The 16,480-nt window shown below is 38.8% G+C and overlaps 1 protein-coding gene across 18 annotated transcripts in view; it reads left to right on the forward strand.

Moving 5' to 3' along the window:
• SYNE1 (spectrin repeat containing nuclear envelope protein 1) overlaps window positions 1–16,480 on the forward strand; it is a 479,099-nt gene that overhangs the window by 329,376 nt on the left and 133,243 nt on the right. For 14 of the 18 annotated variants that reach the window (XM_044243752.1, XM_044243801.1, XM_044243842.1 and 11 more), the window contains 3 exons: window positions 1,747–1,938; window positions 10,763–10,897; window positions 11,905–12,014. In XM_044243752.1, the coding sequence (XP_044099687.1) occupies window positions 1,747–1,938; window positions 10,763–10,897; window positions 11,905–12,014 (437 nt within the window). The remainder of the gene's footprint in view (window positions 1–1,746; window positions 1,939–10,762; window positions 10,898–11,904; window positions 12,015–16,480) is intronic. The other 4 variants (XM_044243761.1, XM_044243777.1, XM_044243809.1 and 1 more) reach the window with 1 other exon arrangement.

Below are 16,480 nucleotides of genomic sequence, written 5' to 3' on the forward strand. Positions count from 1 at the left end.
CTTAATATATAGTACGCTATTTTGATCGTTCCTTTTATGATTTGGGATTTATTGTAATAGTGATCATTGTAACTTGGATTTTAATCTCTCTAGCCAGCTTATCTATGTGTATTCAAAGCATTGTTATTCTCTGCCTGGATGGTAGAGAGTAGAGAGCCATGTGTGAGTGTTTCTGTTCTTTATATTATCCTTTCTTGCTGGAAAGAAGTGTCTATTTTTTGCGTTGCCTGCTAGTGCTTAAAATAGCACATGTACTAACTAGCGTTCCCAAATTATGTTTTACCATTACTCCTACCTCTCCCTTTTGGATGTCTCTATTTTTACAGCTATACATAAATTCCACAATTCAGATAATACATTTCAGGGTTTTTGAAGTATTGAAATGGTATTTTGACAACATTTTTAGAAACTAGAAGCATATGGAATCACACAAATGTACAGCAATTCCTCAGTCCATTCAATTGTAGTATTTAAGCCAGTCGTGGAATTAGAACTGTGGCTATTACTAGGGTCTCATTATAACTTTTGGGGCCCTGGACACTTGGCCTCTATGGGTGTCTTCCAATATAAAATAACAAAAATTATAATTTTATTTTATAACTGCTTTGGTATAAGAGTGAAATGATCCACGGTGGATTTATTAATACATTTTCATTATTATATTCATTTTTTCTTCTGATTTTAGAAGAAATTAAAATTAAGATTTTTCTTGGCTCTCTGAAGGTATTATGAGCTCTCAGCACTGTACCGGCTGTGCCTAATGGAAAAGTCTGTTTCGGCACAGAATTATATTAGTTTCTCAAAAATAATCTTCAGAAAATCATCCGTTAGTCCCCATTTTGCTAAACAGTTCACGCTTCCATTTAGTTCAAGTTTCTTGGTTCCAACATATATTCTTACAAGTTGATGGTAGTTTTTCTGATTTAAAATATCTTTTCTTATTAATATATTACTTTGACTGAATATAAGTTAGAGAGCATATTTTAAAAAGTTCAGAGTTAAGGAATATAAGAACAGAGTGATTTCTGCAGAAAATAAAATGGTTATTATTTGTTTTAGCTGTGATGTTTTTATTTTGTAATTTTTTAGTTTTTGTTTTAAATCTTACCTTGGAAGAAGGAAGACTAGTTTGCTCCTTCTCTAAATTTAGCCTCTATTTCAGAAGAAAAGGCAGCCCTAAAGAGTTGTCACAGAAAGTGAGAGTAAAATTCTTAGGAAAACTTTTGGAAATGCAAGGTTAAAAATGTATTATATAAAAAAAAATTAAAATCAAGAAATGAGAGCAGCAATCTGAAAAAAAAAAAAGCAGTTTCTTGAAAGAGAGAATCAGCTTTAAGTTGACACTTAAGGGTTGATCTTATGATGTCTTTACTCTTACCAGTCATAAGCATTACAATGTAACACTAAAATGATAAAACATTCATAATAATGGGATACCACAAAGGCATGGTCTTTTCCCCTTATCCGTCGGCTAGAAGAAATATGCTTTCCGTGTGCTTTTCCAGTATGTTTTCCATTATATAATATTATATGATACCTAAACTTAAAGAAGAGAAAAAAATTAGGAAGCTCAAGGAATTTTTAAAAATGCATAACCTCTCTCCAGGTCTGTCAGAGAAGTAGGGAAAAACCCCAAAGGCACAGTCTTCCAGTGAAGACGAAGGAGGTGTTGCGTTTCTGTGTGTGAAAGGATCTTTGTGGGACCCGCAGGGCGTGTGAATGTCATCTTCATTTCTGTTGCTCCAGAACATGCTGGTGGAAATCGAGCAGAAGGTGGTGGCCTTATCGGAACTCTCAGTCCACAATGAGAACCTGCTCCTGGAGGGCAAGGCTCACACGAAGGAGGAGGCTGAGCAGCTGGCTGTAAAGCTGAGGACCCTCAAGGGGAGCCTCCTGGAGCTGCAGAGAGCGCTGCACGACAAACAGCTCAACATCCAGGTGAGGCCTCCCGTCACCGCAGCAGCTGGCCCGGCAACACTGCTCAATCCTAGGGCATTGTTGCTGGGCCTTTTCTGTGCCCAGTGTCCGCAGAGGAAGATTTGGGGAAGGACACATATTTCCCCTTGGATCTCCTTTACACACATTTTGGCATTGATTTTCAGACAGATTTTGTAAGGACGGTGTGAATCCATAGACCTGAAGACTCCTTTTCCTATAGGAAAAGGAAAGAAAATGAAAATAAATACCCGCATTTAGCAAATATACTATTTTAAGATATTTAAACATAGGTCATAGGTTAAGATAGTCTATAACATTTTAATATTTTTCTTGTACTCTTCTGTTTCTCAGATATACTCAGGCTTTTTAATTTAGGGCTCATACCTTACAGTGTCATATATTCTAGGTGAATTGAACCATTTTACTCTCACGTGATGACCTTACAATCCCCAAATAGTGATTTTCTGTTTTATGTTTTTGGAGCTTTTGATTTCAGGAGCTTTTGGGGGGTAGTATTTGCTTGATGTATCCTTTAACTTTCCTAGGTTTTACCCTTTCTGTGTCCTTCTGTTTTAGATTTGCTTCTTAAAAAACTATTGGCTGTACTTTGTTGGTTTTAAACGTTTATCTAATCAGAAAATCTATGACTTTGAAAGGACGTGGTTAGTCCATTTAAGTTTAAGGGGATTACTGCTCTGTGTAGGCTTCTGTTATCTCATTTTTTGTTTTTTATTTTTTTGTTCTTCTCCTTCAATTTCTTCTTTCTCCCTTTTAACCTTTATTTTTAAGTGGTTGAATGCTTTTTCCCCTTATCTATTCTTACCACTCATACCTAACAAATTCTAAGTTTATTTCTTAATCTTCTTCTAGGTCAATATAAGAACCTCAGAACACATTCACCCAGACTTCTCCTCATGTAACTTTCATTCTGATACTGTCCGGTATTTTAATTTTGTTCTTTTTTAATCTATAAAAATTGGAAATTACTATTATTATCCCATACAAAAATTAAGGGAACATTTATTGAGAAGCAACTATGCGTCAGCTGCTCTTTTATTTAACAGAGTGAAGGAGGGTTGAAAATAACTATATTTGAATCTATATGCCTGTGTTTATGTCTATACATTCCTAACCTCAGAGGATTATGGTTGGGGGAAACAGAAATAAATAAAATTAAAGCCCATTATTATATATTAAGTTAGGAGATGATAAGAGCTATAGGTGAAATACCAGAACGTGAGTAGATGGAGAAAGGCAGTCTGCATAGTTTGGCGGTTCTAAACAGGGTGTCCAAGGAAGCCTCCCGAAGGTCACATTTGAAGGAGAAAACTTTGCTGATATGAAGGAGAGAGTTCTACACAAAGGGGAAAGCACGTGCAAAGGCCCCAAGTGGGATCATCCCCGGTCTCTTCGAGAAGGCCACTGTGGCTAGAGTGGAGTGAGCAAGGAGAGAGTGGTGTCCGTTAAAGCCCGACACAGGTAACGGGACATGGCGCAAAGGGTCTTACAGGCACTGTAGGCACTTTGGTTTTTACCCCGAAGGAAATAAGAAACCACTGGAGTATCTGGGAATGACAAGATCAAAAGGAGTGACAAGATCAGCCTTTATCCACTATAGGGGACCAGGGCAGAAGCTCGGACACCAGTTAGAGGGCAGAGTGTAGAGGTTGAGGTGATGAGAACTTCCTAGATTCTGTAAAGGTGAGAACTATCTGAGGAACAGATATCAGAGGAGCAGAAAGAGTAGTTAAGTCAATAGTCTAATTTTGTAAAGATGAAGTCTGAGATGCCTGTTCAGTGTCACTTCGTGGCTGGAATTCAGGGGTGAGGGCTAGACTGGAGTCCGCATCCTCTAGATGGTCCTTAAGGCGTGAGGTTTGATAAGATCCCAAGGGATTGAGGAGGGACGAAGACCCAGCTCCCAGAATCAAGTGCTGGAACACTCCAGTGTTAAGGGTTTGGTAGAAGTGGAGGAGCCCTCAAAATAGAATGAAAAGGAGAAACCAGGGAGCTGGGAGAAAGATGAAGAGTTTGTTTCCTGGAAGCTACTTGCAGGTCAGTGGGGCAAGAAAAGGATTGGGAGCTGACCACTAGATCTCATGACATGAAGGTCTTTGGTGACGTCAGCAGCAGCTGTTCCAGCTGCGTAGGGAAGGCTGAGGTACTCGGAATGAGAAGTGAGGACGAGGGGAGACAGGTTGGAGAGGAGAGTATGAATGACTGGGGAATTTCCCTATGAGGAGTGGCAGAGAAATGATAAGCTTAAGAAACATTTTAAGATCAGAAGAGTAATGGCATGCCTACATGGGGATGAAAGTACGTAGAAGAAAGTAGAGGAAAGAATGATGAAAAAGAAGCTGATGAAAAATGTGTAGGAGGGAGAAGATAGGGCCAAAGGGCAGGGTGTGGTCTTAGAACTCCAATACCAGGGAAACCTCCTATCTGAGTCAGATGCTGGCGGGGCACAGGACACCAATATCGTGGTGGAAACTTGACCGACACACACTCTGACTGCTTCTGTGTTCTCGGTGTAATGCCGATTCTTTTCAGACTAAACTATGTATTTTCAGTTCTTTTTGCTAATCATGTAATCATGTGGTCTGGAACATCAGACCTGATTAACAGAAAACTGTTAGAAGAAAAGGAAGAATTTAGTAAGATGACTGGCTTATTAAAAATAAAGTGGCGAATCCAGGGGCACCTGGGCAGGCTCAGTTGGCTAAGCATCGAACTCTTGATTTCAGCTCAGGTCATAATCTCAGGGTGCTGGAATCCAGCTCCATGTTGGGCTCTGTGCTCGGTGGAGAGTCCATTTGGGGATTCTTTCTCTCCTCCCTCCCTCTTTCTCTCTCTCTCAAATAAATAAATGAGTCTTTTTTTTAAAAAAATGGAGAATCCATAACTTTGCCATGTACAAACAAAAAACAACTTAGAGAAATAAGAATTTTCCATCTGTAATACCAACAAAATATGAAATATTTGGATTCTCAACAACTAACATTTTAAAGCCTGGGTAGAAAAAAAATGTGAAATGGACAGATAAACTTTATTCTTAAGGAGAAATACAACATTTTAAATAAAAGATGATTTTTTTCTGTACTAACATATAAATTTAAGTTATTTGGAATGTAACACAGTGATATAAAATGTGACAAAATTATTCCAGATTTATCTGGAACAAAATAATTGTGAAAAAACCATAATATTCTGAAAGTGAAGAGTTATAAGGGACTAATTTAATTTTACCGTATATTAAAATACAATATTGCAATAATTAGAATAGTTTGGCATTGGCACAATAAATGAATGAACAAAAAAATTTACAGAATAAATATTCCAGAAAGAGACTCCAATATTTAACGGACATTGATTAATGGTTAAGGTAGTATTTCAAATCAGTAGATAAAACAAAAATAAAGCATTAGGCAAACCACTTGAAATATGATAAGCTAGATTTCCTTTTCCATTCTTTATAGTAAAAAAAGCATCACAGATGAACCAAATATTTAAATATAAAAACTTAAACCTGAAAAGTTCTGGATATATATTTTTTAAAAAAAATCTTAAGATGGGAAGGATCTTTGTCAGTAAGCTCCACACCCAGAATTTTAGCTTCTTTAAAACTACTACGCAAAAATGAAAAAGTTCTATATGACCAAAAAATGACTACACAGAAATGAAAAAGTTATTTTTTAAAAATTTTTAAATTAACATATAATGTATTATTAGCCCCAGGGGTACAGGTCTGTGAATCTCCAGGTTTACACACTTCACAGCACTCACCGTAGCACATACCCTCCCCAATGTCCATAACCCCACCACCCCCCCTTTTTTTTTTAAGATTTTATTTATTTATTGACAGAGAGAGATCACAAGTAGGCAGAGAGGCAGGCAGAGAAAGAGAGGCAGGAGGAGGGGAGAGGTAGCAGGCTCCCTGCTGAACAGAGAACCGGATGCGGGGCTCAATCCCAGGACCCTGAGATCATGACCTGGCCGAAGGCAGAACTTAACCACTGAGCCACCCAGGCGCCAAAAATGAAAAAGTTCTATATGACCAAAGACATAGTAACATAGGAAAAGACAGAGAAATAGGGAAGAAACTGTATAATTCACATAACAAGGAATTAATTCCCGTAATCTCCACACATCTTTTATAAATCAATATGAAAAGGTCACCTAATAGAGGTCTAGACAAAAGATGAAGAAATGATTCAAATGAAGAGACATACAAAATGGTCCGGGAACAATGAACGTATGGAAAGATATTTTAACTCACTATTGGTTAAATAAATGCAAACAAAGGCAAAATACTGCTTTTTAAATTTAAATTTATATACTTTAAAATGTATATGCAATCTGACTTTACGAATTAAAGCAAAAAGGAAAATGTTAAAAATACTAAAATTAGGGAGTAGGGAATATAATTGGGCAAATGAAGATGATTTTCTGAGACGAAAAGTTGATAGTAATTTACTTGTTTTTACAAAAAAAATATTATCAATCTAATATAGAATGTTTTATTTTTTTTCCCCCTAATGGTGATAATGTGAATGAACCTTATTTCTAAAACCAGATCAAAGGGAAAGACTTCAAGGTTCCACATCTGGAATAGTTATTGAGAGAGCTGCAGTTATTGAAAATTACATCAAAAATGGATGATGTACTATATGTTGGCTCATTGAACATCATCATCATCATCGTAAAAAGGAAAGCTGCTCTTGTGCCCTGCCTCTTAGAGCAGATAGGAAGCAAGCGGAAAGCCTGATATGTTCGCAGGTGGCACATGTCAGGATTAAAAAGGAGGTTTGAGGGGTGGGGGTAAAGGGGTGAGGGCACAAATTCCAGGGCTTCAGGCCTGCCACAGGCATATAAATGAGCGAAGCAGGCCCAGTCAGGACCTTGGCGGGCTGGTCTCATGTCAAGCAGCTGTTCCTCGGCTTGAGCTATTGTCATACGAGAACTTAGAGGCAGCATTGCTAGATCTTCCAGAGAAGGGACATTCAGATTTATATCTAAAAATCTCCCAGTTTTAAAACACTGCCATTTGATTCTAAAACTTTAAAATAATCTGTGTGCCAAACAGAGGTCAGACTAGGTTCTTGGACCGTCACTTTGCAACTGCTATCCTAAAGTGTCCCCATCCCGGTGTACCTCAAGTTGTTCACTAGGTGACCTGGGGCAAGATCCTGGAACTTGAGGCCAAATAATCCGTTTTCTCATCTGTAAAATAAGGATGTTAATAGTATTCGACTTTCAAAAATCCTGAGGATTTCAATGCAAGTAATGCTCACAGGAAGTGCTCAAATACCAATGACTCTGATAACAACCTCCACCAGCTGTTTGCAAACCACATTCCCTGGGGGGAAAGCAACTCCGGACATGTTGGAAGGTTAGGTCTGAGATGGGTCAGGGCTGGCTGGGCCGAGCTCTGCAGCCGCTTGCAGAACTCACACCTGGTCTGCTGCCCAGGGCCACAGAAATTCTTCAGATAGAATAAAATCCTGACCCTGCCCACAAATGGAAGGACTCCCTGAGCATTGTAAAAAGTGTAAATACTGGAAAATACAGTGTTTCACTGAATCGAAATTGAACCTTGTTTATTTTTAAAGTATCTATAAATGTCCTCATCTTTTGTCGAATGAGTTTCCAACATACAAACTATTGATTTTCTTTTTTTATAATTCGAGTCATTTGAAGAGATTGTTTTTCCAACTGTAGGAGTGAAAGAGCCCTGTTTGCATTATTGTTACCATAAAAAGGATCATTTGCCTTCGTGTAAAAAAATTCATAGTTGATTTGAAATTAACTAATGTTGATTGGGGAAAAAACTGAATGTAGATGTCAGTGAGGTTGTACCTTTCGTTTGGGGCTTGCAGGATTCAGGAGATCCGAAGCCCCTTCCTCAGTGCTGTATGGCCATAAGCACACCATTTCTCAGTGCTTCATGGTCGTATCTATCATGGCCATCTTTTTTAACGAATTGGACTTCTGTATGTATCAAAGAATAACCAGTCCCTTTAGGGCTCCCCCCAAAAGATTTCTTCTCTTTGTGAAAGGACCCAGACATATGGGCATGTAATACTATCTCTTGAATTACATGGGATCTTTCCTCATAAAAAGTTTAGGTCATTTTCACACATTATCATCCTTTGAAGGAGCAGAGTTTGCTCTATATAAACAATGAAATGCTTTATAAAGTATTATTTAATGTTTAGCATTTCCAATCCTCACTAATCTTCCAAAGAATGTTCCTGGCAAAAGTGGTTACTGTTCTATTATTTCCAAAATAAACAGCTTATGTAGCCCCACCCTTGGGGGACTCTGAGGACCAAAACTGCCTTACTTCCTGTTTCCTAGGTAGGAGAGAAAACGGTTACCAGACCTACAAGAAGAGAATGTAATTATCATTATTCTATTTCTTCAATCGGTGCCTTCTCATCCCCTGAGGAAAGGGAAAGAAATTTGAACTGGATTCTTAATCATTTTTTGTTTCCTGTGGTCCAAGTCTTATGTTTCGAAATGACTAAATCAGTCAAAGAAAAATTTACTAGCTGAAAAATGGAACCTAACCACATAGAAAATACATACTAAACATCTGCTTTTGATGCTACTTAATTTTTGTTTTTCTGAAGCTGTGGATTCAATTAGTGAAATATGACTCCCCTTAGATTTTAGGTCTTAGATTCTGAATAAGTGTCTGGCTTGTAAAAGTAGTTAGCTGTTCTTAAGATCTAACATTTCCATCGTTATTTTTCTAAGCCCAAATTCAGCGTGAGGAATTTGGGGCGGGCGGGGGAGAAAAAACTCTCAATCGAACAGTGGTAACCTGTGTAGAAGGTGAGGTGCTGTCCCTGAGTAGTCACCACGTGAGTCTCTACGCGGGGCTCTGAAAACAAACCCTTACTGAAGAACAAAGCAGAGGGGAAGGCACCTGATCCCACATGAAGTGGCAGGTCATTGCCACGGCCACCGTTTTGTCAGTGGGGCAGCTCTCCCTGGGAACAAGTTTCCGCCTTGTACGCTGACTTCCTTGGTGTCATTCTCTGCAGGTCCCTTTTGACCTGCTGTCTCATCCTTATCAGAAAAGCCAGGATCTTTCAGAGTTTATGTTGAGTAGAGGTGCATTCTCAGATGGGAGAGAATCTGTTTCGTGCAGAAATGTGTGGGCTTCGTGCTGAAGAGTGCCCACTCACCCCATACCTCCTACCCTCAGGAGAATCACGGCTCATCTGTAAGCAGCATTCCTGGAGGAATGGGGAGGATATTGAACTGGGTGTCGCTGGTCCCCCTTTGGGAAGGTCCTGTGAAATGCAAATGGCGTACTTTAAACCAATGGTGTCCCCATTGTCCTCTATAAGCCATGTTCTCTTGCTGGGAAGCTGGATCATCTTAAAGGAAGGGAAGTCACCTGTGAGCTAAGGTGACTCCGAATCTGGGAGAGGATTATGTATAATATTACCTCTGGGTTTCACACTTTCCTTAGTTCACTGTACTTCAAGAATTAATACGAACACGGGAAAGTCCATGATCTGTACGTTATCTCAGACATTCGCAACTTAATCATGAGACTCTAATTAGTGAGACAGAAAGGTCAATAGACCCTATTTATCTCCCTGAATAGTTAGTGTAAAAATCTGAAAATGAGAGGAAGAGGAGGGTCTTCGTGGGTGATCAGGCTGGATGACCAGCAGCAGTGGGCTTTCATTCCATCATCAGATTTAGCCAAGGGACTGGAGAGGAGCAGCCTTGGGGCTCAAGAGCAGGACCCCTCCTCCATGGAAGCTACCTATAAACTGTCCCTCTCCTCTGCCCCGTGGCACAGCCACACTGGTCCCAAAACTGCTGCTGCTCTCTCTGAGATGCCCGATTTCTCTCCCTTCACCGTCTTTGGTCCAGCTCTTCCCTCTGCCGGGGCGGGGGGGGCTGCTCCTACAGCTGTGCCAGGCAGGTGGTTTCTCATCACCCGGTGCTCAGTGCACTTGTCTGCTATCAAGAGACTTTCTCTGACCAGCCTGGGAAACCTTTCCATCCCATTGTCTAGTTTACAGTCTTTGTTGCTCTTACCTCATCTTCTCGGTTTACGGTCTGCCTCCCCAGCAGGGCCCTTGTCTGGCTTCTTGGCCAAATATGCCTACAACAGTGGCTGACACACAATGTGTGCTTATTTAATAAGTGTTTAGTGAATTAGTTGTCTTAAGATTGTAGAATTTATCTTTTTGACATATATATATATATATACACACATGTGAGTAGAAGGGCTCTCATTCTGAGCTAATTGCATTCCGATATGCAGTATCAAATTCCATCAGAATAATGGAATTCCATCAAAATAATGGAATTCCATCAGAATTCTATCAGAATAATCATGCAGGATGGACAAACTCCTGCCTGGGTAACAAGGAATTTCTCTTGTCTTTCTCCTTTACCCAAACAACATCCACGCCAGCAGTGGCAAGAGATGACAGTGGGGTCTCTTCTGGGTGGCAGTGGTATGGGAAGTGAGATCTAGAGTTATATTCGCATGGAAAAAGTTCTGGAATATCTGGTGACCACATCAGTTAGCTTAAAAAGCCCAACTTCTGAGTAGACAGTTTCCCCTTCAAATATTTGAGTATAATCATCTATTTATTGTTCTCATTTCTGCAAATACCATAAATTCGGTGGGTTTTGTGTTACCTTTTTTTTTTTTTTTTTAAGTCTGGTTTCATGTCCAAATGGAACTACTTTGGTATCATTCTACAGACCACACCAAAGTCGCCTTCACTCCATTTGGTTAAGGTTTCTCTGTGGATAGTATGACTCTTGATTTCTGCCTCATTAAAAGCAGGGCACAGCGCAAGAGAAGGAGGAGAGCCATGCGGACCTAACGGCCAGCCAGAGCCCTGGGGTCCAGGACTGGCTGGCCCAAGCCCGAACCACGTGGGCCCACCAGCGACAGAGCAGCCTCCAGCAACAAAAGGTAAACCACTTCTGACCTCTCCGTCGCCTGCAGACCTGCTGCACAAACACCTTGAGAGACGTGTTTTAGGTGGACAAGTGACTTCTGCACTAAATACGGAGTGCCTCTTCATCTTCCCTTTGGACAGACAGAAGGCCTGGCTAACTGCTTCGGTGTACTTTCTTCTGACCCCTGGAATGACTGGTCATTTTCAAGCCTGATCTTTAAGAAAAGGTGGTGTTCAGGTTTACAAATAGCATCACTCAATTACAATCTGCCTGAGGAAGGTTACCAACTCTGTTCCCAGATTCGCCCCAATTTGAGCCTATTTTAGAGAATGCATAATCTCAGAAAGGCCTTTGAGAATTGGTAAAAATAAATAAATAAATAAATAAACCCTGAGTTACATGTTTCTAAAAAAAAAAAACTTGTTAAAAATGCAATTTTATTTCTCTCTTTTCAGTAAGTACCATCATAAGATAGGATTAAAAATTACTGCCAGTGAAACAAATGAGCTTTGATGAGTAAGAATGATTTCTCATTGACACTGTAGCATTATGTATGGGGCATATTAAAATATTTCCTTTTCTCAAATGCAAAAGGCATTTTTCACAAGTAGTGAAGAAGTAAAATCAAATCTGTTAATTGTCCAATTTACAAAGCAAGTGGGGGAATTCAAGGGAGCTGCTGCCCCCCAGGATTTATCTCAGCGGCAACAGGCAGTATTGATTTTGAAAAGTGAAAGTGTGTTGTGTACCACTTGAGGGCACCATTGCCCAGCAGAATTCTTTCTTTTTTCCATTAATTTTTTCTAAGATTTTTCAGAGATACCTTTTATAAAAGCCAAAGAAAGGTAGAGAGTACTTTGGAGACATGATTGTGCATTTACCTAAATCACACCTGATATGCAAAATCTGAATTTAGGAACTTACTACAGGCGTTCTCTGAGAATTTTCTAGACATAAAACCATGATTGTAGGTAATAAGCAAAGTAACACATGTTTTCATTTCTTCTCTTTCTTGAGCAGGAGTTGGAACAGGAATTAGCCGAGCAGAAGAGCCTCCTGCGGTCAGTAGCCAGTCGTGGAGAGGAAATTCTCACCCAACACTCAGCTGCAGAGACCTCTGGCAGTGCTGGGTATGTTTCAAAAACACTTACTCCCAGCTTGCCCAGATTTGAAGAAATGTAAACATCTCACTCGAAATTTTACTTTAAACATCTGCAAGAACTTAATCATTTTGTTTTCGCTTTGTGATATTAAATTTACTTGTATTTTGAACATTTGTTGTGCAACATGAGGATAGCCAGTAGCTAGGAAGGCTGGTGGCTGACTTGGTTGCCCTCTTTCCAGTATGCGGAACATATCTGTCCAAAGAAGATGCTTCTGGGGTCATTTTTTAGAATCAAATAAGAAATGCATTCTAAACACATTTCTGTGTGTTTCTGAGTGATTATATCTAACTGCAAAGTATTTTCCCAGCAAAATGAGCTTATCTATCTCTAACATCCCTCGGAAAAATAAATGTGTGTGCCCACTAAGCGTCTTCGTTTCTCTTGATGATGTCTGTCTATAATTTCTACATGTAAAGTCATTGAGTTTCAAGAGCTGGTTTGGAAAGGAAACGGAAAGCCTTGTACACAGCTGAGCACAAGTGTTAAAAATGAAGGAAGTTGGAGAATTTTCAGGTTGGAGATTCTGACTTAAAAGGCAGGACAGAAAATAAACCACAGCAGGGTTGCAGTATCCCTGTATTTTGAGTCAGGTCTGGGTTTTGTTCCATTTCTCTGGCAGTCGTCGTGGGAAAGGAACTCAGCCCTGAGCCCCCGTGTGCTCACCTCTAGGATGACAGAGATAATCAACTGCCTCCATCTCAGAAGGGTTTGAAAGCGGAGGATGCAGCGGAGAGTCTGTGGAGGAAAACCTTAAACTCCAAAATATTATTTAAAAAAGGTTTCAGTGAAACCACCTGTGCCTTGTAAAGATTTTGATTTAGTGGTATCCTTCCGCAACCGGGAATCGGCAAGTAGCTGGAACGCCGCTGACTCCAGTGTTGTCAATGCTGAACATTTACTGGAGGAAGCAACCAAAGGAGGAAATAGGTGCTATGGAGATGACTTTTGAAATATTATTTATAATACCAAGTAATAGAAAAGGAAGCAATGCCTGCTAGTATAAAAAAGCCTAAGGAAAATTTTATGCATATATAATCGTAACAAAAAATTATATAACAATATCAGAAAATGTGTGTGTGGTGCTACGTAAAAATGTGATATACAATTGTAGGTATAGTCTATGCGTGGATAAGAACCATTTTCGCTATTAGATTATTTATCAAAGCTAACCATTTTCGCTATTAGATTATTTATCAAAGCTAACTTTTGGTGGCTCAGTCAATTAAGTGTCTTGTCTTCAGCTCAGGTCATGATCTCGGGGTCCTGCGATCGAACCCCTCATCGGGCTCCCTGCTCAGCCAGGCAGTCTGCTTCTCCCTCTCCCTGCTAGTGCTCTCTCTCGCTCACTCTCTCTCAAATAAATAAACAAAATCTTTAAAAAGAAAAAAAAGCTAACTTTGGAGAGGACAGATTTGGAGACTTTTATTTTTTGCACTTTAATCAATGCTCCTGAAATGGTGCGGGCATACATCAGTGTTGACTATATGTATATATGTCTACATTTAAGAATAGCAAGTGCAAAATGATAGAAACCAAACCATGACATAATTGAAATAGACATATTATGACAAAATATATAGGAATTAGGATGTCATTCAAGAAAAGAAAAATGAAACAAAAAGACAGTAGAAATATTGATAAAATGAATAACTATCAATTTAAAAGGATACAAATGAAAACTATTGTGACATGGTTAGTCAGGAATTCCATTACAATAATCTTGAAACTGTAAAAATTGTGTTAAAATGTAAAAGAGTTTTCAAAATCCTGATGGTCCATCATGCTTACAAATACAGATAAGGCCATATATATGTGTTTCTGTATAAAGGCAACATGAGAAACACTGTTTCTTCCACACCGACTCTGAATCAAGACCTGCCTTTGCTTTTCATTTTCTATTCTGTCTCTAATTCTTCTAGAACATTTATTCATCCTTCACAATTTTCTGAATATTTTTGCCAAACTCTATTTTTACAAAGAACCCATTCACACATTGCCTTCTCATCATATGAATAGTTACAAAAAGCAACAGTAGGAATCTTCTGCAACTTTCTTGCCATGATATTTTTCTTTCCTTGGCCTTTAGCTTTGGAAAGGACCCAGATGAAAGACAAACAACTATAAATTGCTGTTTCAAATACAAAAATATTTTAAAGAGAAATTCGCAGTGCAGTGCTGCCTTTCTACACAGGATTCACTTCAAAGACTACTTGATAAATTTCACAAATTTTTAAATTTTTATACAAAATCTTTAGAAAAGTCACCTGTAAATCAGTTTGATTACAGTTCAGTCATTCCTTTCAAGCATCTGCATAAATAAGCCAAACAAAAAAAAAACATAAAATAAACAATATCTAGAAACCAAATGAATATCATATTATTTTAAAAGAACAGAATAACATTGCTAGGGGAAAAAAGTCCTTGTATTCATATTTTAACTTATTAGCTGATTTCTAAGACTATCAAATATATGAAGTAGTTTGTGTAAGAAAACCTCTGTGGAAGGATGATTTGTTTCCAGTGTACAAATTTAAAAAGAATAAGTACTATGTGACGTATAGAACTGTTGAAGGATAGATAAGGAAACTCAGCTGGACATTAATTGATATAAACATCAAAGGGAAAGAATATTTTTCATGGGATATAAAAGGTTTTGTTCTCATTTAAGACTGATTTGCTGCTGGCATTTTACATGTGTCAGTGATTAAGTTTATCCCCTGGTTATATACTAGATTGTTATATAAACATAAATGAATTAAAAATGATGTGCTACCATCCACCATTACAAAGTACATCACAATAAAGAAATTTAATCTCATTAAGACTTTAAAACTATTTTTTAAAAACACACAGAAAATGCCAGAGACTACCATGACAAATGAAATTAGAAGTCCCAACATGATTTTAGCACTCTTTCACCCAATATTACTTTTTTAAAAATTTTATTTTATTTCATTTTTTTTTCAGTGATCCAAAATTCATTGTTTATGCACCATACCCAGGGCTCCATGCAATACGTGCCCTCCTTAATACCCCTACCAGGGTCACCTAACCCACCACCCCCTCCCCTTTAAAACCCTCAGTTTGTTTCTCAGAGTCCACAGTCTCTCGTGGTTTTTCTCCGCCTCCAATTTCCCTCAACTCACTTCTCTCCATATCCCAATGTCCTCTGTGTTATTCCACAAATAAGTGAAACCATATGATAATTGACTCTCTCTGCTTGACTTATTTCACTCAGCATAATCTCTTCCAGTCCCATCCATGTGGATACAAAAGTTGGGTATTCATCCTTGTTATGGATGGCATAACATTCCCATTGTATATATGGACCATATCTTCTTTATCCATTCGTCTGTTGAAGGGCATCTTGATTCTTTCCACAGTTGGATGACTATGGCCGTTGCTGCTATGAACATTGGGGTACAGATGGCCCTTCTTTTCACTACATCTGTATCTTTGGGGTAAATACCCAGTAGAGCAATCACAGGGTCATAGGGCAGCTCTATTTTTAATTTCTTAAGAAATCTCCACACTGTTTTCCAAAGTGGCTGCACCAACTTGCATTCCCACCAACAGTGTAAGAGGTTCCCCTTTCTCCACATCCTCTCCAACACTTGTTTGCTGTCTTGTTGATTTTGGCCATTCGAACTGGTGTAAGGTGGTATCTCAGTGTGGTTTTGATTTGAATCTCCCTGATAGCTAATGATGATGAACATTTTTTTCATGTGCCTGTTACCCATTTGCATGTCTTCTTTGGAGAAGTGTCTGTTCATGTCTTCTGCCATTTTTTGGTGTGATTATCTGTTTTGTGTGTGTTGAGTTTGAGGAGTTTTTATAGATCTTGGATATCAGCCCTTTGACTCTAGTGTCACTTGCAAATATCTTCTTCCCTTCCATAGGTTGCCTCTTTGTTTTGTTGATTGTTTCCTTTGCTGTGCAAAAGCTTTTGATCTTGATGAAGCCCCAAAAGCTCATTTTCACTTTTGTTTCCTTTGCCTTTGGAGACATGTCTTGAAAGAAGTTGCTGTGGCCAATGTCGAAGAGGTTACTGCCTATTTTCTCCTTTAGGATTTTGATATATTCCTTCTCCACTTTAAGATCTTTTATCCATTTCGAGTTTATCTTTCTGTATGGTTAAGAGAATGGTCGAGTTTCATTCTGCTACATATAGCTGTCCAATTTTCCCAGCACCATTTATTGAAGAGACTGTCTTTTTTCCACTGGATATATTTTCCTGCTTTGTCAAGATTATTTTACCATAGAGTTGAGGGTCCATATCTGGGCTCTCTACACCGTTCCACTGGTCTATTTGCCTGTTTTTGTGCCAGTACCATGCTGTCTTGGTGATCACAGCTTTTTAGTAAAGCTTGAAATCAGGCAACATGATGCCCCCAGTTTTGTTTTTCTTTTTCAACATTTCCTTAGCAATT

This window comes from Neovison vison, chromosome 1 (assembly GCF_020171115.1).
Source record: "Neovison vison isolate M4711 chromosome 1, ASM_NN_V1, whole genome shotgun sequence".
Taxonomy (NCBI): domain Eukaryota; kingdom Metazoa; phylum Chordata; class Mammalia; order Carnivora; family Mustelidae; genus Neogale; species Neogale vison.